Here is a 24,216-nt window from a genome sequence, read left to right on the forward strand (position 1 = left end):
TATTGAGGAAAAGGATACACATTGCAGATTCTAAATATTAGATCCCTGGCTACACTGTAACTAAATCATGACAAGAACTTAACAAGGGAGGAATTATGTTTCTTTTCTTTAGATGTGTAGTCTATGAAATCAGAGGAAAGAACTACTTGCTTAGGATGCTATCGCTGTAACTGCCAAAGCCAAGTCGGAAACCTAGGTGGGATTTCAAAACCATAATCTGTCTCTAATGTTAGGTTCCTGAAATAGGTAAACACTAGACCTCATTAGACTGGTCCCATTCTAGGCTAGGCACCTTGAATTCCATTTCCAGTAGTGTGCTCAAGATTGCATTTTTTTTTGAGATTTAAGAAAAATAGATTCCCTCTGAGTTCTGCACTTGAGAGTGAGAATCACTTCTCTGAACTATACAAGCTTACAGAAGTAGCACCTACAAGTCACGTGCCCTGCAGAAACAGCCCCAGCCCAGCTGCTGCTGCACCCCACCAGGCAGCCTCTTTTCTGTAGCACTAGTGCTCTTCCGCTGTGCAAGACCTGGACAGGGAAGATCATGAGTGCCTCCAGCTGGGAGAGAGGGGCTGAGGTTCAGAGCACCATCCTCCTCTGTTCTTCCCAGCCTCTGTGCTTGTTTCCTGCCTGTTGGAATATTTGAACCTCATTTATCTGCTAAAAAGTAGTTCAGATTTGCAACTCAGACTAGAAGGTTGAAACTATAACATGCTTGCAAAGAATTACACTGAAATGAGAGACAGAGAATGTAGCATTTGCTCCCCTAATTTCCCAGAATCACGTGCAACAGAATCACTTGGTTTCTTGTTCTGAAATGCAGCTTTTCCATTCCTCAGCCAATGGGCATTTGGGTTGCTTCCACAATTTAGCTATTACATATTGTGTTGCTATAAACATGGGTGCATATATATCACTGTGGTACGGTGTTTCGAGTTCTTCTGGAAAAATACCCAAAAGGGAAATAGCTGGGTTGAATGGGACCTCTTGTCCTAGCTTACTGAAGAATCTCCAAACTGATTTCCACAGTGGGTTCACCACTCTACACTCCCACCAGCAGTGGAGTAGGGTTCCTTTTTCCCCACAGCCTCTCCAGCATTTGTTATTGGTTGATTTCTTGATGATAGCCATTCTTTCTGGGGTGAGATGAAATCTCAGTGTTGTTTTAACTTGCATTTCTCAAATGACTAATGATGTTGAATGCTTTCTCTTGTATTTATTTGCCATTTGTATTTATTTATCTGAGGAGTGTGTATGCATCTCAGATGCCCATTTTGTATTAGGTCTTTGGATTTGGGGGGCTGATTTTTAAAATTCTTTATATGTTTTAGATAGAATTCCTTTGTCTGAGGGACAGTTGGCTAAAAATTTTTCCCAATTTGTGAATTTTCTTTCCACTCTGCTGGTGATTTCTTTAGATGTGCAAAAACTTTTCAATAAGATGAGATCCCAGTTGTTGATTCTTTGAAGTATTTCCCATGCAGTTTGCTTTTTGTCCATGAACTCTCTACCTACCCCTATGTCTGTTAATGTGTTTGCATTCGTTTATCTTTAAAATAATAAAAAAAAAGAAATGCAGCTTCAGGAAATCTGCTGCAGACACATTGGTCACTATCCATAGAGGTGGTCTGAGAAGGTCTTTTAAGAAGTGTCTGTAAGTTCCTTTACCCATGCCAACATTCGTGAACCATTCCCCTGAGATACACGTGTTACTTTGGTATTCCTCAGAGCCAAGGTAGAATTGCTAAATTGTTCAGAATGCATTTGGTTATCATAAATTGTCTTTTTCATAAACCAGGCAGCATTGCCCTCATTTCCATACTCAACAAAAAGCCAACCAACTAACCATCGCTCTTCATAAATCTTACAAGTTAATAGTCAAGTGAATAAAGGTATAAAATAATATAATGATTATTATTAAAACCTTAACAATGTTTGTATGTGTTTGTGCCAAACATTGGTGCATTCATTACTGTCTCCCTTTCAGATAAGGTAACCAGCCCAGGAGATTTCACCTCTTGTCCAAGGTTACATAGCTCAGATAGGGTACAGCCAGGATCAGAACACAGGCAGAAACACTCTGGAGCTCTCGTTCAAATCTTACATTCCAAAATGCCTGATATTTGAAAAATAAGATAACATCCCAAATCTTTGTATTCTTATTTCCTACAGAACAGAACTGAAACTGACCCGGAAAGCAGCCTATGTGAGATACTTCAATAGCTCAGCCTTCTTCTTCTCAGGGTTCTTTGTGGTGTTTTTGTCTGTGCTTCCCTATGCGCTGCTCAAAGGAATTATACTTCGAAAAATATTTACAACCATCTCTTTCTGTATTGTTCTGCGCATGGCAGTCACACGGCAGTTCCCTTGGGCTGTGCAAACATGGTATGACTCTCTTGGAGCAATAAATAAAATACAGGTAAAGTGGCATAACTGTGCACCTTATACTATGATTTTGTGGAACATTTTAGAACTTTTATAGCAAGAAAACTCTCTAAGGATAAATTGTTGGTCTTAGACTTACCTAATGCACAGGATTTCTTTTCTTGATGTATATATGTGGCCCTTATAACAGAAGCCACATAAAAGGAAGTCCTACAGAATTCTCACAAGTCAAAGAAATTAAAAATAATCATTCCTATAATCTGGAAAATTTCACCTAAGAAATCAGTGCATAGATCACTTCTAATAAACTTTGTGAATGTGCAGAAAGATTGAAAAGGAAACATCCTTCACTAAGCAGTTATAAAACTTTCAGCTATCACTAGGAATGTTCCTACTAAAGTTCTCCTAGCATTTCACTGGACAGTTTGATGAATGAGAATGGCATTTTATGCCTTATTAAGTATGTTAAAATCCCAGCAATGCTGATGGGGCTGCCAGCTGTCAGAAGTTTGGAAGTCTTCAGTGAGGAGATTCAATTACTACAGAGCTAAGAGAAAGAACTTGCATTGTTGACCTAGCAGATGAAAATGTTTCATTATAGTCTTTAAATAGGTATTCAAATATTTAACCCAGAAAATAAATCACTGTGATAGAAATGAAGATGAAGTATGAAAGGGAGACCACTTATATGTGGTTCTGCCATTGTGTTATCTATGCTCGAGGTTGCAGATAGTGGCCATGGATCTGATTTTGACTTCTAGATCTTTTTCTGTTTGGACTTTATATTTTTAAAATTTTCATTAGATGCCAGCCTTCAAAAATGAGGATTTGTCCTTCCTATCTCAGCCCCACCTCGCCACACAGCACTTCAGCGTCTTGCAGAACCTTTATCTAGTTATGTCTCTACGTCCTCCTTCCCTGCAAGCTGTGGCAGCTGCCCTGTCTCAGAGCACCTGCCCTGACTAGTTCATCACACTATCAGCCCCCTTCCTTAACGGTGTCATGCATCTGACCCCTGAGCATGTGTGAGTTTATCGTTGATTTAGGTAAAGTAGGGAGTGTAGCTCAGAATGGTAGTTTCTTTGAGAATAATCTCATTTCCTCTGCTAACTTCATCACAGCAGAGAGAGAGACAGAGAGACAGAGAGATGAGAGACAGACACCCAGAAAGACAGACACCCAGAGCGTGCGTATCACAGGGACCGGAGAGTGACTAAACAGGAATACAGAGACAGAGAAGCAAAAGTGGAAACTGGGAGAAAAGGAGAGAAACCAAAAGACACAAAGAGAAGGCAGCAGAGGAGAATGGGAAGAGGCCAGGCCAGCAGCAGGTTTTTCCCATGACTTCACCTTGTGGAGGATGTCAGGATGCACAGGATTATGTCTTTCTTACGCTTTTCACTTCCCTAAGAAATGTTTTGAATCTCTGAGAGAGCCCACTCTTGGAATCACAGTTGGGTGCCTTTAAACTAATTATATCAAATTTTCACACTTTTTCTTAACCCAGAGAAGTAATGCTAATAACACATCTCATTTCAAATGTGCTGTAAGGATGAAGGTGTTGGTTTTTTCTGTTTCAACTTGGAGTTGAGGCACATGGGTAGTAAGTCAGGGTGTTTTATAAATTCTTCACTAAGGTTAACATGTGATATTATCAGGAAGAATCAGTGGTATGTTAAAATCTTATGTGCAAAGACAGTTTCATAACATACCACATATTTAAAGAGTGTGTTTCAAATATGATGAATTGCAGTGCTTGTCAAATTAATTGTAGTACACTATTACATAGTTTTTTGTTAATTTCTAATTGTTAAAAACTATTTATAAGGTGTAGCACTATTATAATACAAATAGATGTAAAGATGCATTAATGCCATTCTGATTCTACTATGTTTTTTGCTCTCTTTAATAAATAGGATTTCTTACAAAAGCAAGAATATAAGACATTGGAATATAACCTAACAACTACAGAAGTAGTAATGGAGAATGTAACAGCATTCTGGGAGGAGGTGAGAATTTTAAAAAATTGTTTTCTGTGAACACTTGAGTGTTTTCTTCTTTGTGAATCTGATTTCATCTGAGTGAAAAATAATATTAGCATGATGGCAGAAATTATACCAACTTTATAAATTAAGAAGCAGAAGCCTAGGAATAGGAGGTACAGTATAAAATCCTCTTGCATTTAAAATCATAACATTTATTTCATATAACAAATTCAGAAGCACAAAGCTCACAGGTTTTGAGGTTGAGTTGCAGTCCTGGCTCTGCCATTTATTCTTCACGTAATCCAAATCTAGTTACTTGAACATCAAAAAGCCTCTGGTTCTTCATTCATAAATTGGAAAATATCAATATTTATCTTGAAGAAAATTTTTTGTGAAGACTAAGATATTTTATGCAAGTGTTTATCAGAATACCATTCACATAAAATATCAGTCAAGAAAAAGATGAGAGGAGATATACCAATGTATCTTTTTTAATAAGTTTTACTTATTTTCATTCACTATTAAAAACTCTTATACACTACTCAGTCAGAAAAATATAATTTTCAGCCTCAAGAGAAGAAATATTTGATTGCCAAGAACAACTCCTGAGTTTATCATTTATATTATTTGAATAAAACTAGGCGTTACAAAACCAGTACCCTTTTTCTAAATCTCTTATACCTTAAATTGGATTATTTATATAATTTGATCAATACGATGTCCTTTTACTTCATTTTTAAAAGATACAAGTAAAGGAGTAATCCTTATCTGCTTGGCAAAAGTGTTGTTTGGAGTAGAGTGTGAGTCAGATTTATTTTAGTACTTTGCTTTTTGGAATTTCAAATGCCCTTTTGGGCATGAAGGGCCAATCACTAGCTTTGATATTTTCACTATAATCTTCAGATTATTGTTCTCCTACTCTGGTGCCAAATCCCTCCATTCCCCTCTGATTCCATCTGCTAAAGTAAGTAGCATGCTTGAGTCCTTACAATGCTCCAGAAACCAGGATACAGTTAATATGTTTTGTCTCATTTACTTCTTATCTTTTAGTCAGCTGTCTGTCATTGTGACAAAATGCCTGAGACAATCAACTTAAAAAGAGAAAAGATTTATTTTGCCTCACAGTTTCAGAGATTTCAGGCCATGCCTGGCAGGCCCGTTGTTTCTGGGCACAGCACAGCAGAGCAACTGGCAGAGGGGGCTGCTCACCTTCCTGAGTGGGAGGCAGATGAGGGAGAGACGGTGGTCCCATCATTCCCTTCAAGACGCACCCCAGGATTCAGCTTCCTCCAACCGGGCCCCACCAATGAAAGGTTCCACTTCCTCCCGACAGCACCGTGTGCTGGGGACCAGGCTTTTAATACACAGGCCTGTGGGGAAAGGAACTGGAACATGTCAGATCTAAGCTACAGCACTTTGTAACACTCCTGTGACACTCCTACTCCATTTCACTGATAAAAATTTTGAGGTTTTGAAAAGCTAATAGACTTGGCTCAGCTTGCACAACTGACTAGCGCTGAAGCTGGATTTGGACTCAGATGTCGTAGTCTAGAGCTCGTTCACTGATCCACTGCCTACCGTCTGGCCTTCAGTCTTGACTGTCGCCTCTTACACTCCAGACACTGCTAGATGGCATTTACTTAAGTTGGTGGTGCTTGTTAAACCTCTGCTGTCAAGTGAGGGACTTTAGCATCTGCACAAACCATCCTTCTCGTACTGCCCATAGAACTGGTATTTCCCAGTGACTTCAGAAATGTTATCTATTTGTCATATCCTGAGATTTGTTAGTGATCAGACTTATCTTGCCTTGGAAATGTCATACTCTGAAGTTTCTTTCTCAGCCCAGAACTACCCAGTCCTCTTGATCTACCAGTGTCTTCTAATCCCACCTTTAGTGCCTTTCATGGAGATTTCTAATTCTCTCATTCCCTTTTGGATTTTCCTCTCCTGTTTATCCTCTCATTATCCCAAGACCAATCATTCCCAACTGCACTCTCAGTGCCCTTTTCCTTGGCTTTTTTTTTCTTCCTCTGTGCAAAACATTGACTTTATTACCTTTAAAGAAGGAAGTAGTATCTGGGAAAACTGTACACTCCATTCAGTTCTAAGCTTTATACATTTATTGTTTTAACCTCAGTTGAGCCTGTACTCCATGTTAGAAAATCATTTCATTTGTCTGTAGTTAGTTTCCCTTACCATTTCCCTAAAAGCGTTCCAGATTTTTAACCACTTTCCTGAAAACCCCAACCTCTCAGGATCTGTCCACCCGTGATAGGTGGTCTTGACTTCTACAATACACAGAGAAAACAGAGACCATCATTTCATATGAGTGCTGAAAACTTTTCTTTGACCCTTGTAATTATCATTTCGTCCATATTTCCAGTCTAAGAGAAAGGTATGTTTCCTCCTGCCATTGTCTAAAATATTCTTGTGCTGCTTCTTTTTTTTTTTTTTTTGGTATTTTTGAGACAGGGTCTTGCTGTGCAGTTCAGGCTGGCCTTGAACTCACTTTGTAGCCCAGGTTGGCCTCGAACTCACAACGATCCTCCTGCCTCAGCCTCCCGAGTGCTGGGATTACAGGCGTGCGCCACCACGCCTGGTTCTCGTGCTGCTTCTTAAACCGGGAACTGTAGTTACTCTCTTTGGAAGTGTCAACATCTTTTTATCAACGGTTTCTCTCTCGTATGTGAGTATTTTCAAGTTTTAAGATTTCTCCCCTGGCCTTTGCCTGCTCAGCTTCATTCTCCAAGCCTTATCACTCATCTTTTGTTATCGAAACTGTTCTCACTTCTTCACTGTGGACTTCTCTCTACTGCAACCTGCGTTTTGCCATCATCAATCTACTGCAACTGTCCTTTTCCTCGAGAATTTATCACTTAACTTAATGAGCTGCTCAAAACTACGACTTCTGATTCTGCCCTGCCTGTCCCTTCAGTGGTGTGGGGCCGCTGTATCCCCCGAGCATCTCCCAGCATTTTGTGCTGACGTCACCTCACCAGGTGCAACTGACGTCAGTGTGCTGAGGACTCTTACGTACAGATCTCCGACCCTCATTTCTTTCCTGAGCTTCACGTGTGTGTTTCTCAATTTCCTGCATGTTCTGTGTGCACTTGACATTCCTGACACTCACCCTTTATAAACTCACTCATTCCTGAGTATTCTCCATCTCCTTTGATGACACACTTGAGAGGCAAATCCCTAATGAATTATATGACTCTTTCCTCTTATTGAACGTGAGAGTAGGTAAAATTTTCTATTTATGTATTAGGAAGTTGAGGCTTAGAGAGTTTGCATAACTAGAACAAGGTTACTCAACTACCTAGGGCAGAGCTAATATACCAGCCTAGGTTTCTCCAGTTTGAAGGCCTTTTCCACTCAACATATTGATACTCATTTTTTTAAAGAATGGACTGATACTTCACTATATATAAAATGCTTTCCAATCTGTTATCTCATTTCATGCTCTCAGCAACTCAGGAAACTTAAGCTACAACTCTTTATGATGTCTTGTCTGACTTTACCTGTCTGGTTGGAAAGATAACAGACAGGCTGTGATGAGGATGAAGGGCGTCAGACCATTCCTCTCCACTCCAGGGGGACCATAAACATGGAAAACGTTCAGTTCTATTAGAAGTCAAATAAATGCAATTAAAATTAATAGTGAAATTCCATTTTTACATATAAAACTACATATACACTCAGAAAGATAAAACCAAACCAAATCAAATCCAAAATGCAAGTGTTGATAACTCATTCCTGAAGACTAGTATTCTCATACCTGCTAAAAGAAAATTTGGAAGTATGTTTTTTTTTATTTTAAAGAGAAAATAACAAAAAGACATAAACAAAACAACACAAAAACTATAAAATGATACAGAATTTGAAAACAAGGTGATAGGAAATTAACAATGGTTGTTGTATTATATATTGTTATCTTTAAAGTGGTTATTCAGATAACCAGATATTGGCATGTAAGACTGATCAAACAATTAAACATTAACTGTCCCTTTCAATAAACCAGTAGAAACTAGTAGTATGATTATCTTAGCTATCTTGTGTATATACATTTCCCTCCCTTCTTTCTTTCTCTTCTCCTTTCCCTCATCCCAGTTGTTCTTTCCTTTTGACCAATTTCTTTCCCTTTCACAATATCTGTTGTACCTTCACTTTTATTTACTCTTTCAGGTCCTTACACTAGGGAGGCAATATGATGTTTACACATGTGAGTCTGATTTATTTCACTTATGAAATTGGCCTCAACTTGCATCCATTTACCTATAAAATCCTCAAGTTTATCTTTCTTTATAGCTGAGTAACACTCCATTGTATAAAAATGCCACATCTTTTTTATCCATTCCTCAGTTGATGAGCATTAGGGTTGCTTCCATGATTTAGCTATTACAAATTGTGCTTTTATAAACATAGGTGCACATGTATCACTGTGGTATGACGTTATCAGTTCTTCTGGAAAAAATATCCAAGAGGGAAATAGCTGGGTTGAATGGGACCTCTAATCCTAGCTCACTGAGGAATCCCCACACTGATTTCCACAGTGGTTGCACCAGTCTACACTCCCGTCAACAGTGGAGAAGGATTCTTTTTTCCCCACAGCCCCTCCAGCATTTGTTATTGGTTGATTTCTTGATCATAGCCATTCTTTCTGGGGTGAGATGGAATCTCAGTGTTATTTTAAATTGCATTTCTTGAATGACTAATGATGTTGAACATTTTTTCTTGTATTTATTTGCTATTTGTATTTCTTTATCCAAGAAGTATGTATTCATCTCAGATGCCCATTTTTGTATTGGGTCTTTGAATTTTGGGGGCCTGATTTTTTTTAAATTCTTTATATGTTTTAGATAGAATTCCTTTCTCTGAGGGACAGTTGGCTAAAAATTTTTCCCAATTTGTGGATTTTCTTTCCACTCTGCTGGTGATTTCTTTAGATGTGCAAAAACTTTTCAATAAGAGGAGATCCAGTTGTTGATTCTTTGAAGTATTTCCTGTGCAGTTTGGTTTTTGTTCATGAACTCTCTGTCTACCCCTATGTCTTCAAGATTTCTACCTACTTTCTCTTTCAGTAGATTTAGTGTTTGTGTTTTAATATTTAGATCATTGGTCCATTTTGACTTTAGTTTGGTGCATGGTGATAGACATGGGCCTAGTTTTAGTCTTTGGCATGTGGAGAGTCAGTTTTTCCAGCACCATTTATTAAAGAGGCTATCTTTCTTCCAGTGGACATGTTTGGCCCCTTTGTCAAAGGTAAGGTGGCTGAGTGTGTTTGTGGTTGTGGCTGTATCTTCTAGTCCGTGGAACTATGTTTTGAAAGACTTGGAATTTTATATACTTTTGCCCTGGAAATTCTACTCTGAGAATTTGTACTAAACCAAGAATTTTAAAATATGCCACAAGATTTATAACAAAGTTTGTGGATCATAGAATTATTGATTAAACTAAAAGGGAACCTATCTAATAAAGAGATACTTATAGTTTATCTATACTCTGTAATGCTGTCCTTCAAATGGTATGTGAAAATAGTTATGGCATGATGTCAGAAAAAAACAGGTTGCAAATTGTAGATATAATTTTTATGAATCCTGTTGAAATGTCTATTGTTATTTCATGTAAGAGTAAAAAATGATCCATTAAAATGTTAAATGTGGCCGTACCACAGGTAATTTCTATTTTCTTCTTGCTGCAGTCTTCAAATTTCCGAAATAAACATCTTCGGTGATCAGAATTAAAAATTATCAGTAACAGCAATCTTCTGTCAGTCCAAGTTCTTTTCAGTTTAAAAATGCTCCTTCTATGTATGACACCCTTTGTCATTTAGTTATATAGACATGAAACAGCCAGTCGCCATTCTTGAGAATGTGCTTTCATATCTGCATCACTGTGCACCCAGATCCATTTTCCTGGAACATTATAATCATGTCTTGGTTGTATGAGATCTCACTTTCATCCTCCACAGCTGGCATGTTTGTCATTGACTTGGTCAAGGCTGAGGTGGTTGCTCTCTCGAAGATACTATTATATGACTTGATGTGATTTTTAACTGCAGTACCTTGCACATTGATTGCAATGTGTGTGTGTGTGTGTGTGTGTGTGTGTGTGTGTGTGTGTGTGTGTATTTGTCTTTTTTTGAAACAGGGTCTCGCTATGCAGTTCAGGCTGGTCTTGAGCTCACTTTATAGCCAGGCTGGTCTCAAAGTCACAACGATCCTCTTGCCTCAGCCTTGGGAGTGCTGGGATTGTAGGCGTGCACCACCATGCCCAGCATGTTGTAATGTTAATACCTATTCATGTGTCATTGTTAATATCTATTCATGTGGGATATTTGAAGTGGTTTATAATATAGAGGTGATACTTAATAAATACCTGTTAGATAACTAAATGAATAATGGCATAATAAATACCTTTGTGTCAATTTTTAAGGCTTCATTGTCTACGCTGTACAAATTCAGCTTTTGGTTGTCAGATCCCTGAGGGAGACATTAGCCACTCCCATCATAAGAACCTGAAGCAGACTTCAAGCTTAATTGCTTATGTATGCCCTACAAGAATTCTGAAAAACCTCTGATGCATTTTAATGTTAACTATTACATACTGCCTAAATATATTGAATGAATTTTTGTCAAAATTTTGGAATAGACTTTCAGTTGATTTAATTTATGGCAAATAAATGAATTTTTAAAGCAGTTCTCATTGTCAAGTCAGTTAGCTAAATATGACTTGCCTTTTCTCTTAAAAAGTATGGCTTTAAGATATAGATAATCTCTCTTAATAATTATTAAAATTTAATAAACAAAGAGAATGCTTTATCCTCCAACTCATTTCTAAAATTTAATTCCAAGGTAGGTAAGACATAGATCACTTTAAATTAGAAATCTCTGTGAAATAAAATGTTGCCTTTTTCAGAATTCTGGCTTTGCTTTTGTGAGGTCTTCTCTCAGGAGTAGGTCTTTCCCTTAAGGTCCCCTCCTTTGAGTCTGAGGCTTTTTTGCTCTTGGAGGATAACCTCCGAAGAGTAGTGCCCACTTGCATAGTAAGTGAGAGACAGCTACTCCTGAGTAAAGTGAGGGAAAGACAGTTGTGACACAGAGGTGGGTTGGGGAAGTGACAGACAACAAGCATCTTCTCACACAGGTTCATTTTGGACTTTGGATAACTTTGATAGCTCTGAATGCTGACAATCTGGAAATAGGCTTCCTTGGGACGAGGTACACCAACTTCTTCCTGATCAGTCTTTAGGGCTGTGTACATTGATTTAAAGCTACTACCCTAAAGCTTCCATGAGAGCACTAGAAAGGCAGCACATTTTCCAAATGAGAATGTCTCTCCCCGCCTCTCCTATGTGAATGAATTCATTTGACATCACCCGGCAATCTCATCACATTTGTAGCCCACCTTAACTAAAGAAATGCTTTGAGTTCCTCAGAGGAAGGAGGTACCAGGGTAGAAGTCAGACTTGATCTATAATTCCTTTCTGTGACCTATTGGTTTTGTGATTGAGGCTGTTTATCCTTTCACAGTCAGAAACTGTGGCTTTGAAAGAAGAAGATTGTGAAATCTACCTTGTATAGCATGCTCAGGCTTAAACAAGAATATATATGTACTTAGCTTGTAGGAGTAGGTGTGTGTGTGTGATTTTAAGCTAAATTTATATTTAAAACTTACTAATAAGCAAGGATCTGAGGAAAAGGTATTGTGTTTCCATGAATACTATATTAATAACTTTTAAATGTTTTGATCATGTGCTCTAGAAACCATGTACTGTGTAATTATATACTATAAAGTAAAACTATTTGTTGTAAAAGTGGATTGTGTGCCATGTGCCTTTCAAACTAGTATTATATAAAACAAGTACCTATGGAAAAGATCTGAAATACATATCTCTTATTTTTCACAGGGATTTGGGGAGTTATTTGAGAAAGCAAAACTGAACAACAATCGAAAGATTTCCAATGGTGATAGCAGCCTCTTCTTCAGTAACTTCTCCCTTCTCGGTAGCCCTGTCTTAAAAGATATCAACTTCAAGATAGAAAAAGGACAGTTGTTGGCTGTGGCTGGGTCTACTGGAGCAGGCAAGGTAGTCTTTTTTCTTCATCATTAAGAATTTAATTTGGCATGCGTTTATCGTTTTTCCCCCCGATGAGTCTACAGCTTAAGAAGGTAAGGTAGGGGCCGTGGAGATGGCGGCACAGCCCCTGCTTGGCAAGCACAAGGTCCTGAGTTCATTTCCCAGTACCCAGAGAAAGATAATTTGGAGGAATTCTTACAGGGGTATTAGAATGCTTGGGTGCAGTGTCCCTTACAAGTAGTTGCACTGATAATTTTCTCTACCTTTTTATTTCCTTATATTATTTCTATTGACATTTTTCTTTGCCTTTCTGTTTTGCATAGCACTTAACACAGTATCTTGAATATGGGGGGTTTTCAGTAACTACTGAACAACTAAGCCACCCATTTTTACCAGTCTTTAGCACACCTTTTTATAGCTGGTACAGGAAAATCATCACTTAGCTTTGACCTCGGTAGCCATATACACAAAGAGTCCCTGTTCTGTTGATGTTAGAAATTTGGAGAATGGACTCAGTCTTGCTTCTGATATATTGTGAAAAACTATTGAATGGGAGAGGGGTTTTTTTTGAGAAAACCTTAATTTATTCAGCAGTTGTCTTCTTTACACAGTGCCAAGAACAACTTACATAAACTCAAGGTTTTTGCAGATATGTCTGACAAAAACTAGTAGTTTAGAAGAAAAACAACTAAAAGGTTAGACTTTATTATCAGAAGAAACTTCATAGTGATCTTCAAAGATATGAGTTATCATGCAGATAATGATAAACATGTACATTTTTAACTACTGAAGAAATGCAGTTAAAGGATACAAAGGAGTCAAATTAGAGAGAAGAAAGTTCCTCCTTCCTTAGTAGTCCATTGTATTGGAATGGACTAGTAAGGGAGCCAGGTATTTGCTGTGGGGTGTATAAAAATAGGTTCTTGATCCCATTTGAACATCTTGTTAACTATGGGACTTCCTAAAAATATTAGAAAAATTTAGTGATTTTTTTGAAACTTTTCAAAATACTTTATAGAATTCTATCCAAGTAAGTAAGACAGAAAAAAGGGAATGAAAAAGAAAGAAGGAAGGGAGGTAGGAAGATTTGAGAAGGAGGAGGGAAGGGGAAAGAAGAAGGGCTGTCATAAGGTAAAAATGTAAATGAAAAGAGAAATTAAGACTCCTGGAAGGCAATTATTTACACATATTTGAAGAGAGTGCTGTGCATGGAAGAATTTAGTCTGAGACGTGGGAAAGAAAGTGCCAGAGAAAATACTTAGTAGATGAATGTGGCATCCACAGTGCTGGCGACACAATTTGCTTATTTCTCTCTCTAGTTATTTTCCTACTCATGACATAGGCCTTTAAAATAAACCAGCTATAAGTACGCTTTAGCTACTTTTGAAAAATCTTTCTTCTCTGATTTTTTTCATGGTTTCTTGATAGTATTGCTGGTAATTTTCACTATTAAACAGCAATCCTTAATTAAGAAGGTGATCTACAAGGATGTTTGCTTGTGAGAGGTTAGGACTTGGACTTAATAGAATTTTAAAAATTAATTGTTTATGTATATAAGATCAATTATATGAAAGATGTGCAAAAATAGCTTTGAAATTACCAATTGTGAGATCAGCAATTAAATTTCACACAGTTCTATTAAAAATTGATGAGCAGATAATTACTGGCTGGAGCTGCACTTGCATCTGATGGAAGCAGCTAGGAAACTAGTCAGAAGAAGGCTGTGGTCTTTCAGGAAGAACTACACAATTTTGAGTTTTCCAAGTTAATTGAGGAGGCTGCTGTTCTATAGTGTTAGGAATGGAGCATTTTATCTTTCACTGGATAAAAGATATAGCAAAAATTTAAGATTAAAAATATTCACATTTTAAGTGAAATTTCAACTCGCTCAATTTTTAAATTTGTACCAAAAGCCTTGAAAATAACCTGTAGGACTTCTATTTGTATAGCATATTTTAATATATTTATAGAGATTATATGCATCTGGAATTTTATTTGCATATAATAGAAGTGTGTATATATGTGGAAGTTTTGTATTCTTTGAGTATGGAAAATTATCTAAGGTATATACTTAGTGAGAAAAGCAAGGAATAAAACTGTCTTATGGTTTTTTTTATATTAAAAAAAGGTGAGGATCAATAAAATGTATATTGATTCCATACATATAAAAACATCTCCGGAAATATACTAAGACAGTAAAGAAGACTGGCTTTCAATATTGCTTTGAATAGCCAAATACTGAGAAGAAACTTCATAAATGACTAAGAGTAGGGAATTGGTCGGATAAATTCTGGTGTAATATAAAATGGCATGTTATTACATCAGCTAACTGGCTCTTAAAGAATTACTTTGAAGAATGTGTATGATATGTACTGTTAGATGATGAAAGGTCTGTATATTATGATCCATATTTTATATATTTTATATATCCAAGGACAAAGGCATTAAGTTTGTATGTGAGACTTTGAGTATATTTTACATCTCTGGATTTTTCAAAGCTTCGGGAAATTAATGTATCTTATTGATAAAGCAGTACGGTCATGTTTAATGTTTATTGCTCCCTTATTACAGTTGTCCAGATATCTAGCACAACATCTTCACTTGTAATCCAAGGACTATCATACATGGTGCCTAGCATGCAATAAGCGTAGTGCCCAAATTTTAATTAAACGTCTTTCGGAAAGTGCGTTTTGTTATTTTTCAACCTTGGGTTGTTGGTGCAGGAGTCTGCACCACGGTACCCTTGACTGAAAGCCGGCATCTGACATCAGACTGGGGTGGGGGGTTTTCAGTCCTTCTGTGGTTCCAGCCACAGCTGAGCAGTTCTGTGACCTGGTGGCAATCCCTGACACCACGTGGTCTCTACCATCCATCCTTGAGTCATTCTGGTACTGAATCCAGAGGTTGGCCTTGCAGTGGGGCATCAGAGGCGTAGAATAACCTATTAGCTCACATTTTGTTTACTTTTTAAACAAAGTGTAAATGTCTGCAAGGAGTTTTATCAATATTTTGGGAGATATGAAGATGAATGGAAACGTCATTGAATAGGCACACACGGATAGGCTTAGATCTGTCTGGATGCTGTATTCTGGGCTTCAACTAACCACAGGCCAAATATTAGAAGAAACAAATGTGTCTGTGCTGAGTATGTACAGGCTTTTTGCCATTGCTCCCTAAATAATACATATAAACTATTTACTTAGAATTTATGTTTTATGAGGTTTTGTGAGTATAAGGGAGGATGGGTAAAGGTTGCAAACACTGCACCACTTTATAGAAGGGCCCTGGGCACCCGCAGGGCTTGTTGCTTGCATGGAGGGGAAGGGCCCCACCCCAGGCCCCAGATATCAAGGGATGCCCGCAGTATGACTTTTAAAGGAAAGTCTGCATTCCGCTCTAGAGATGATATGTATACTAACTTTATTTTAAATCTTTCCCCTCTGTATCTTTAGTTCATTTGTATGAGCTCTGATAAAATTCAGTACTTTTTCTTCTGCTTCCACCTCCCTTTCTTCTATTTAGCTTTACTCGATATTATCTTTCTTAATGTTTATCTTTGTTTTGTTCAATATGCTTGTCTGACTTGATTTGTTAGCTTTAAATGATGATCCTTTGAACTTGCAGCTTTGCTTGATAAAGCAACAGAAAATTTCTCTTATATCCTATATATCCTTTGTTTTGTGTATTTGGTTTTCACTTATACTTTTCTTATTGACGGAGCATATGATATACTTACATTCGTTCTTCAACTCAAATTCTACCATTTATTTTAATTTTAGTTCACATCTTTGCTCACTGATAATTTTTTTGGACTATCTGTGATTACAAACATGGGCTAGCATTTCTTGAAAAAAAAAGGTTTGTGGAACAATATTACATGAATATACCTTTTTTATACAGTTTCTCATTTGTAAAATGAAAATATTAAATATGCCTCATGGGATATTGTAAGAAATAAACAAATTAATACAGTTAAGGCACAGGGCACCCAACCTGCAGAGTGAGCAATCAACAAGTGGTAGTTGTATTCATCTTTCCCAAACCTCCTCTACACCCATCCCGGCAGTCTGAAGTAGGTGCCGCTTCCCTGTGAGCTTCTATCACAGCAGCTCTAACTCCGTGCTATAACTGTGGCATTCATTTATGTGGAGTCTTTCACGCCTGGCAGAGTACCTGGGATGGGCAGTCACTAAAGCATTTTGAGTCGCGGACTTAATAGAATCTTTTAAAACAGGGTAGATAGCTTTGTTAAGGATCCTAATAGGAGGCAATGAACCCTGAGAGGAGCTTGGTGGAATAATCTAACAATGACGACTTTTACTTTCAGACTTCACTTTTAATGATGATTCTCGGAGAACTGGAGCCTTCAGAAGGTAAAATCAAACACAGTGGAAGAATTTCATTCTGCTCACAGTTTTCCTGGATCATGCCTGGCAGCATCAAAGAAAACATCGTCTTTGGTGTTGCCTATGATGAGTACAGATACAGGAGTGTTATCAAGGCATGCCAACTGGAAGAGGTAAGCAATTACGTGAAAACATTCCAGTAAAGCCTATGAAATACTCAAGGTACCCCAATCATGTATTTGCTCTCTACTCCGTTTTCACGGCATCTCCTCTAGGAGTAAGCTGCTCTGGGTGGGTTGGTGGTAAAAGAGAAGACCCCTGCTTCAAAGAGCTTGCAAGTAATGCAATTTGATTTTTAAAATGGTGAACTGTTTTGGTCACAATAAGAACTTTTATGAAATGGTAAGCATTTTGTTCCAATGAGACAAATGTTCTCAATTAACACTTACATGGTATGTACTTTTCTTACTCTGATAATTAGATAAGAGGAATTTAACAAGCTGAACAACACCACAGTCTAATGGAATAATCCTTGATCTGCTAGTAGAGAATCAGGGAAAAAAGTTGTCTAACCTTAAAGTTATACCTTATCTCTAACCTTGAACCTGTAACCACACACATAACCTCTAGCAAGTGCAGTTCTCTGAGGCAGAGGTAAAATAAAGATTATGCTGTCGACTCATCCCATAAGAATTGGAGGAATGGGCTCCTTGTCTGGCGTTACCTGAAGTATTCCAAGTGAGGCTGGTGCTTTACCCTTAAAACTGTTTCATGGTGAGTTCAGTAATCATTGGTGTAAATTTTAGAATAGAGAATGTGTCATTATGAGACTTATTGACAGTACCATCTCAGTAATGATCCTGGTTCAAAATCAGCATCTTTGGTAGATGACATTTGTCACTAATGGATTCCTTTACATCAGATTTTATTTTAAAAATGCAGTGGGAATAAAAGGAAGCTTAACAAACAATAAACAAAAAATGGAAAAGAGAAAGATAGGGCCGTGTACTGGTAGAAAGGGCTCTCCATGTTTTCTCTGGCTCATTCAGCAGGAATGTTTAAAGCCCCATTCTCTTTTCTGTATATGCTGAGAACCTCCTAAAAAGAACTCTCCTATTAAAAAAATACTGGATTTACTTTGAAGAAGGTATGTATCATTCCTCAAAAGTCTTTCTTTCAGCAATACTATTGCATAACCCGGAGATTGGAACACTCTGGATTTGTTATAAAAAGTAACCTAAGGGTTACTAGAGATCACTAGGGAAAATTGGCTTGTAGGACTGGTAGTATATGCTCTAGTTTGTTTATGAGAACAAAAGTATTAGAAGGCTTCTACTAGAGTTTCATTTTTGTTTTGAATGTACATTTTTTCCCTGGAAATGATTTTATAAATGATGGGTTGCACCCACCAAATAAACCTACCAAAAGCTGTATTTAACTGAATATAGCTTAGGTATATTTCTAGAATTAAATTTAGAGCTATGCAGTGAGCATTTGCTAACTTCTGAACACTGTGACAGGTCCTGAGTATACCGAGTTGAATAAGATAGTCTATTTTTATAAGGTTTGTAGTAGAGTATCCTGTATTAATAATGAAGGACTGTATGGTGTATGAATGTATGGTGGAATGTATATAGTAGAGTATCCTGTATTAATAATGAAGGATTGTATGGTGTATGAATCATACCTCCAGAAAACCATTGAAAAATAATGAAAAAAAAGGAGGATCAACAGGAGAACTTATTGTTCCCCGATTGCATGGCCACCCTTAACATTATCATTAGAATGCATGCCAATTTTTAAATGATATTCACAGGCTTGTATCACCATCGTCAGGTTTGACCTCTCTAAAAGGAGCCTCTTCCCCACTAGTAATCAGTTCCCTGTGCTGTGCTTACATCCTTCCACCCAGTCTTGAACTACTACTAATCTAATCTCTGACGCCCTCAATTGTCTGTTCTTAACTTTCACGTAAGTGAAAGATCTTTTGTGACTAAGGTTTTAAAGCAGTAGAAGGTAATGAATCTTCATTTAGCAAACATTAATTAAACCTTGCTGTGTGTAATACAGTGTACCAGGGCTGGAAATGGAAACATGAATAGAACATGACCCATATACTTAAGGGTTTGAGTTCTAGTGGGAGAAAGAAAAATATCAATCAATAATGAATTTACTTGGTGCCAGGCACGGTGGTGCAGACCTGTAATTTCAGCATGTGGGAGGCTAAGGTAGTAGTATCATGAGTTTTTGCCAGCCTAGACTACATAGTGAGAGCTTGTCTCGAAACAAACAAGCAAATAAACAAACAAACCCCCTAAAGGTACTTTTTGTGATACTATGGATAAAACCCAGAGCCTTTACAGAGAGCTATATTACAGCCTGGTTTTAATTTTTTATTTTGAGATAGGGTTTCACTGAGTAGCAAAATTATCCAGGTTGGGCTTGAACTTGCAATCCACCCGCCTCAGCTTCCCAGAATGTATTAGGATGACAAGTATACCCCACCATGCCTAGCTGAAAGGGGGATTATTATTTTTTTTTTTGGTACTGGGAATCAAACTCAGAACCTTGCCCTTGTCAGGCAAGCGTTTGTGCTGCTGAGCTATATCCCCAGCAAAAGGGGGATTTTTGTAAGAGTAAAATTTTTGGAGAAAGTGAGGACCCCATCAGGATCCACCTGTTGTAAGGAATACCCTCTAGATGGAGATACTAGGCTAATGTCTTCTGGTGGGATGATTTGCTACAGTTCTAAGAATGGCAAGAATGAAACATACGGTCTCAGAAGGATTTTTGATTAAGAGCATTAGAGCTGCCAATAAAGTACAGAGTGGAGCTTGATGTGAAGAAGTAGGAAACTGATGAGTAAAATGGTCTCTAGACTGCTAAGAGAAATACGTGAGGTATACATTAGGATGCAAAACACAGCAGCTGCTCAAAGTCTACTAATTAAACTTTAACTTGCTGCCACTTCAGATAATGTCACAGAGCACATCAAGAAGACAAATCTCTAGCACTTGATTACTCTGGTGATGAGGTGGAAGTTGGTGTCATTAAGGAAAAAGAGATCTATAAAGTCAAATAATGATGAAAACTCATTAATATGCATTTTGATTTTGACAAAAGTGATTATAAGAAAAAATTATAAAAATGTTTACTGGTGACTGCAGTAGTTAGTCTACATCCTGAAGGTTTGTAATATTGGCATGTCAGTTCCATGCTCAAGAAATGGCAGTGGGGTTGGGGAGTGACCCTATTTTGTGTGTCCCCTTCGGACCCACAAACAGCATGCGTGGCTTTCTTGTGTCAGACACTGTTTGGTGTGGTGGAGGCGTGGTGTACACAAAATGAAACGTTGATCACCCCTCTGTCCAAGGAGAAGGCACCCATATGTGCCTATTTCCACATGATGTGGAAGGTTAGGCTGCGGGCACTCTTCTGGCTACAGAAGCTCCATGGAGAGCTTTAGCCCACCTGGGCACTTCAGGGAGCTGTCTCTAAAAAAGATACCTTGACAACTGAGTCAAAGATAGAAAAGGTATTTTGGATAGAGGAAACTGAATGAACAGAAATGTAGGCCATGGAACTACTTTGTTGGTACGGAGAACCGTGGGCATCTTGATGAAACCAGAGTGTAATTTGGGAGCAATCAGTGGGGAGGGATGCAGCTGGGGGGCCATGTCGTGTGCACCAGCCTCAGGAATTCAGTCTTGGAGAGGTTTAAGCAGGGGAATGACGAAAGCACTTTGAAGTTTAGATATGTCAGTTTTGACAAGTGAGCAGAATTAGGTTGTAAACCACTAAAATTTACTAAAGAGAGTACTTAACCTGCCCATATACTGAGTTTCATCCCCTGCAATGTGGAGTTGACATCACCTATTGTGAGAAGTTGTATGGATTCTTCTAGCACATAGAAAGGGTTTTCATTTTTTCACTGTTGGGATTGAACTCAGGGCTTGCACGTTCTAGGCACATGCTCGCACTGTGCTATACCCTCAGCCCTAGAAGGTTCTTAATAAATAAACAACTATTATTACTACTGACACTACTATTTGCTATTCTGACTAGAAGAAGGGACACTAAAGAGAACCTATTTCCATAATCTAGATAATGGTCTTGATGAACCAAAAAAAAAAAAAAAAAAAAACAAGAAAGGAAAGAAAAAAAATTTCAGCAGAGGAATAGTGAGAAGTGAAGAAATGTCGTATATATTGTTTTCATCCATAGAAAAGGGCATCAAGGAAAATGACCTTTCAAGGAAGAGTGAGTTTTTCCTTCAAAAAATTAAAAGAGGGGAGAAGTTGGTTGAAGATTAAGGATCATACACAATAGGACTCAGAAAGAAGGCAGATGGATATTCTGGGTTCAGGAAGGAAGGATGTGGATGAGCGAACTACATAGAACTGCGACATCAGATCAAGGCTGAGGGATCTCAGATTTTGCTAACAGAGAACCAGTGGAGACTGTCGCTAGGTGGGAATTGATTAACAATCATTATAATAATTATGACCTCTATTTTTATTTTAAATGTATAATTTACTCTTACCTCCTCTTTGCTGAAAGTGTCAAATATAATATTCAGCTTTTCATTACCAAGACTCCCTAAATCCTTGCTCCTTTCTGCCCTGCTGACTTTTGCAACTAAGTTGGGTCTTCTTACTTCCCTTATGGTAGGCAAACGCACCCAGGCATTTCTTCAATTCCTTGTTCTTTATACCGGCAGATGTACTGTGTACAAGAGTATTTGGTATATGCAATTCTCTTCTCTGTGCTAAAGCTTTCATATATGTTGGTGTTATCTATCTAACTATGGGGTTAGAGCTGAGAAAAGAAATTTCTAAAATGCTGTTTTGGTTTACTGTACATAGCACATTGATAGAATTGTAAATTCTTGTTGAATGACTGGAAATATTTTGAAGTAGGCATGTCAGTTGCAAGAATTTTGCCCAGAAACTGTTCTGTGCCTCACAGACTCTGAGGTTGAACAGATGATTACACGTCTACCGGGAGTAGTGCAAGTAACTGAAAGAGGTCGTTTATATTGGCTGTCAAAAATCAGATTTTCCTATTATCAGTGACTTTAGAGCTTCTATTTTTAAAATCTTTGTTCTCATTATATAAAGGTTTTCACCTTTGATAAGGTCCAAGACGAACCTCAGTGCAGTATAATCCCTGTATGCGAAATGAAAATTCTACCTTTTAAGGATGCTTGATCACAAGAAGGTGATATTCTTACAGAATCCTTGACGGTTCAGCAGTTGATGCCAACAGAAGAATCCCTCTGTGTAACCTCTCTGCAGCCATGTCACCAAATCCAAACGTCCATGATTCCGTATGTTTTCATTTTGACCGCCAAAGTTGATTTGCTTCTTAGCGTTACATCTAGACTTGGCACTGGTGAGAGGAACAGAATATTCTCTTCCTCATTTTTGTGTTTTAGTTGAGCTCCAATATCTTCACAGTGCTTGTCCGTGTAATGGTGCTTGTCATAGGAGTGAGCAGGTAGGTGTGAATTTGTATGGAGAGGAAGAAGCGTGCACAACGTATTTGACATAGCTCCCTGCTTTCAGTGTGTTGTGAGAAGACAGCTTAAAGACTATCACAGGAAAGAGCATGGAAATAGGCCTGTGTTCATGGAATACTGTTGCAGTACACAGCCATAGGTGGGCAGACCATGTTGCTTCTTCACCTTTTCTTTTGGGAGCATCTCCATGTCCTGCTTTATAAAACCTGCACTGAATTTAGCAGAATGGATTCCATTCCAAGGCAAACTGATAGTTATTTTTAAAATACTACTTTGCATCCCTGTGGCCATTAGCTTATGCTTCTGTTTTCCCCCGTCTACTCAAACTGCTCTAGACTCCTAACATTTGTCCCTTTTTAGCCAGCACTGAAGACTTTGCCAGTTGAAAAGGAATTGAAATTATTGAGTCCTAATTAACTTACTTAACCCTTATGAAATTATATCATATTTCCCCATTGAAAGACAGACCACACTGTTCTTTTGCCTTTTTTTGCTTTGATTTCCCTGCATGTCACCATTACCATAGTATACCACACAGTCCCGTGGCTGATGGGAAGAAATTTTAGGCAGGCCAGTGTTTGGGTAGCAAATAGTAAACTGACTATTCAGTGACTCACTTTCTTGTAAAAGTACCTGGGTTTGTGAGGTAGTTGGCATTTACAATAGTGTGTTGTAGGAGGTAGGGGTAGAGAGTGTGAGAAAGTCAGAGATTAGGATATGTTACTGGCTTCTACAAAGTTGCTGCAATACTTTTGGAAGTCACAAAATTGTCCCCATTAAGGAAAAGTAGTTGTCATGACTGTCATTACACATGCATTGTAATAAAACATCTATTTTGTATGTTGACAAAAGGAAAGTCTGCATATATTTTTTATTCCACCACTACTCAGGCTTTCATATTTAAGTCACAGGAGAAAAAAAAATTGAGAAAGAAGTTGGCAAGAGTTTACTCTTAAAGAAAGCAAAAACAAAAACTTGGGAGGTAAACTGGCATGAAATACGGAAAAAGCTGGGAGGGAAATAAGCAAAGAAATGAGTTAATGACGGCTCTGGAAAATAAATTCCATCACGTAGATACCACATGATTAATTGAACTTGAATTTGACCTCTGGATCTCTAGGCCTGGCTAAAACTAACCTGTATGAACTTGAAGCTTAACCTTTAAATGTTCAATTTATCACTGTAGGAGAATTCAAAAACATTCAGTTGAAAAAATTAGAAAGGTAAAGATGCCATAGGAATTAGCATTTACATTCAATATTAGACTAGACATAATAGATATCTAAAACTGACATTGGAAACACTTTGAAGTATGTCCCCTAAGTTAGAATACACCACACTGACTGTACCTTGAACCATCTGTAATTTTCTGATAGGTAATTAAGTTCCAAAGCCCTGACATTTATTATAATATAAATTTAAAACATTTATTTTATGGAACTATTGAACCAGTACCAAAGAGGAATGCCATAGTTTCATGAACTAACCTGCTATTTCACTTCCTTTGGGCATTGGAACTTAAAAAGTAGATACTAGCTAATATCAGTAAACAGACATACATGTCAGCTTTGGGTTAAGCACCTTGTATGAATTAGTCCCTCGAAACCCTCACTTCCCATTTATCCTGCATCAGCTTCAGCTAGAGCTTGCATCCAAGGGAAAGTATGCTGATTCAAAAAGTGTGAGCTAGGTTCTAGAGGTTAAGATCACAATTCTGCAGCTAATTATTGGGTTAGCAAGTGTGAGTTCTTATGTCTCTAAAACCAAACTAGCCTGTAGACTGCCCCTCCTCGTAAGAGCTGGGCAAGTCAACAGAACAGTGGTATACAAACGTAATTATAACTGTCTGGGACCAAGCTATTTCATAAATGGATAATAAAATCAGACATTTAAGCA

The 24,216-nt window shown here is 37.8% G+C and overlaps 1 protein-coding gene across 2 annotated transcripts in view; it reads left to right on the forward strand.

Annotated features, from left to right (window-relative positions):
* Positions 1 to 24,216, forward strand: part of Cftr (cystic fibrosis transmembrane conductance regulator (ATP-binding cassette sub-family C, member 7)) — a 148,703-nt gene that overhangs the window by 43,258 nt on the left and 81,229 nt on the right. For both annotated transcript variants that reach the window (XM_013515961.1, XM_005388136.2), the window contains exons 8-11: positions 2,176 to 2,422; positions 4,305 to 4,397; positions 12,283 to 12,462; positions 16,781 to 16,972. In XM_013515961.1, the coding sequence (XP_013371415.1) occupies positions 2,176 to 2,422; positions 4,305 to 4,397; positions 12,283 to 12,462; positions 16,781 to 16,972 (712 nt within the window). The remainder of the gene's footprint in view (positions 1 to 2,175; positions 2,423 to 4,304; positions 4,398 to 12,282; positions 12,463 to 16,780; positions 16,973 to 24,216) is intronic.

The sequence above is a fragment of the Chinchilla lanigera genome, unplaced genomic scaffold (assembly GCF_000276665.1).
Source record: "Chinchilla lanigera isolate Chin_1 unplaced genomic scaffold, ChiLan1.0 scaffold00031, whole genome shotgun sequence".
In the NCBI taxonomy this organism is placed as follows: Eukaryota; Metazoa; Chordata; class Mammalia; order Rodentia; family Chinchillidae; genus Chinchilla; species Chinchilla lanigera.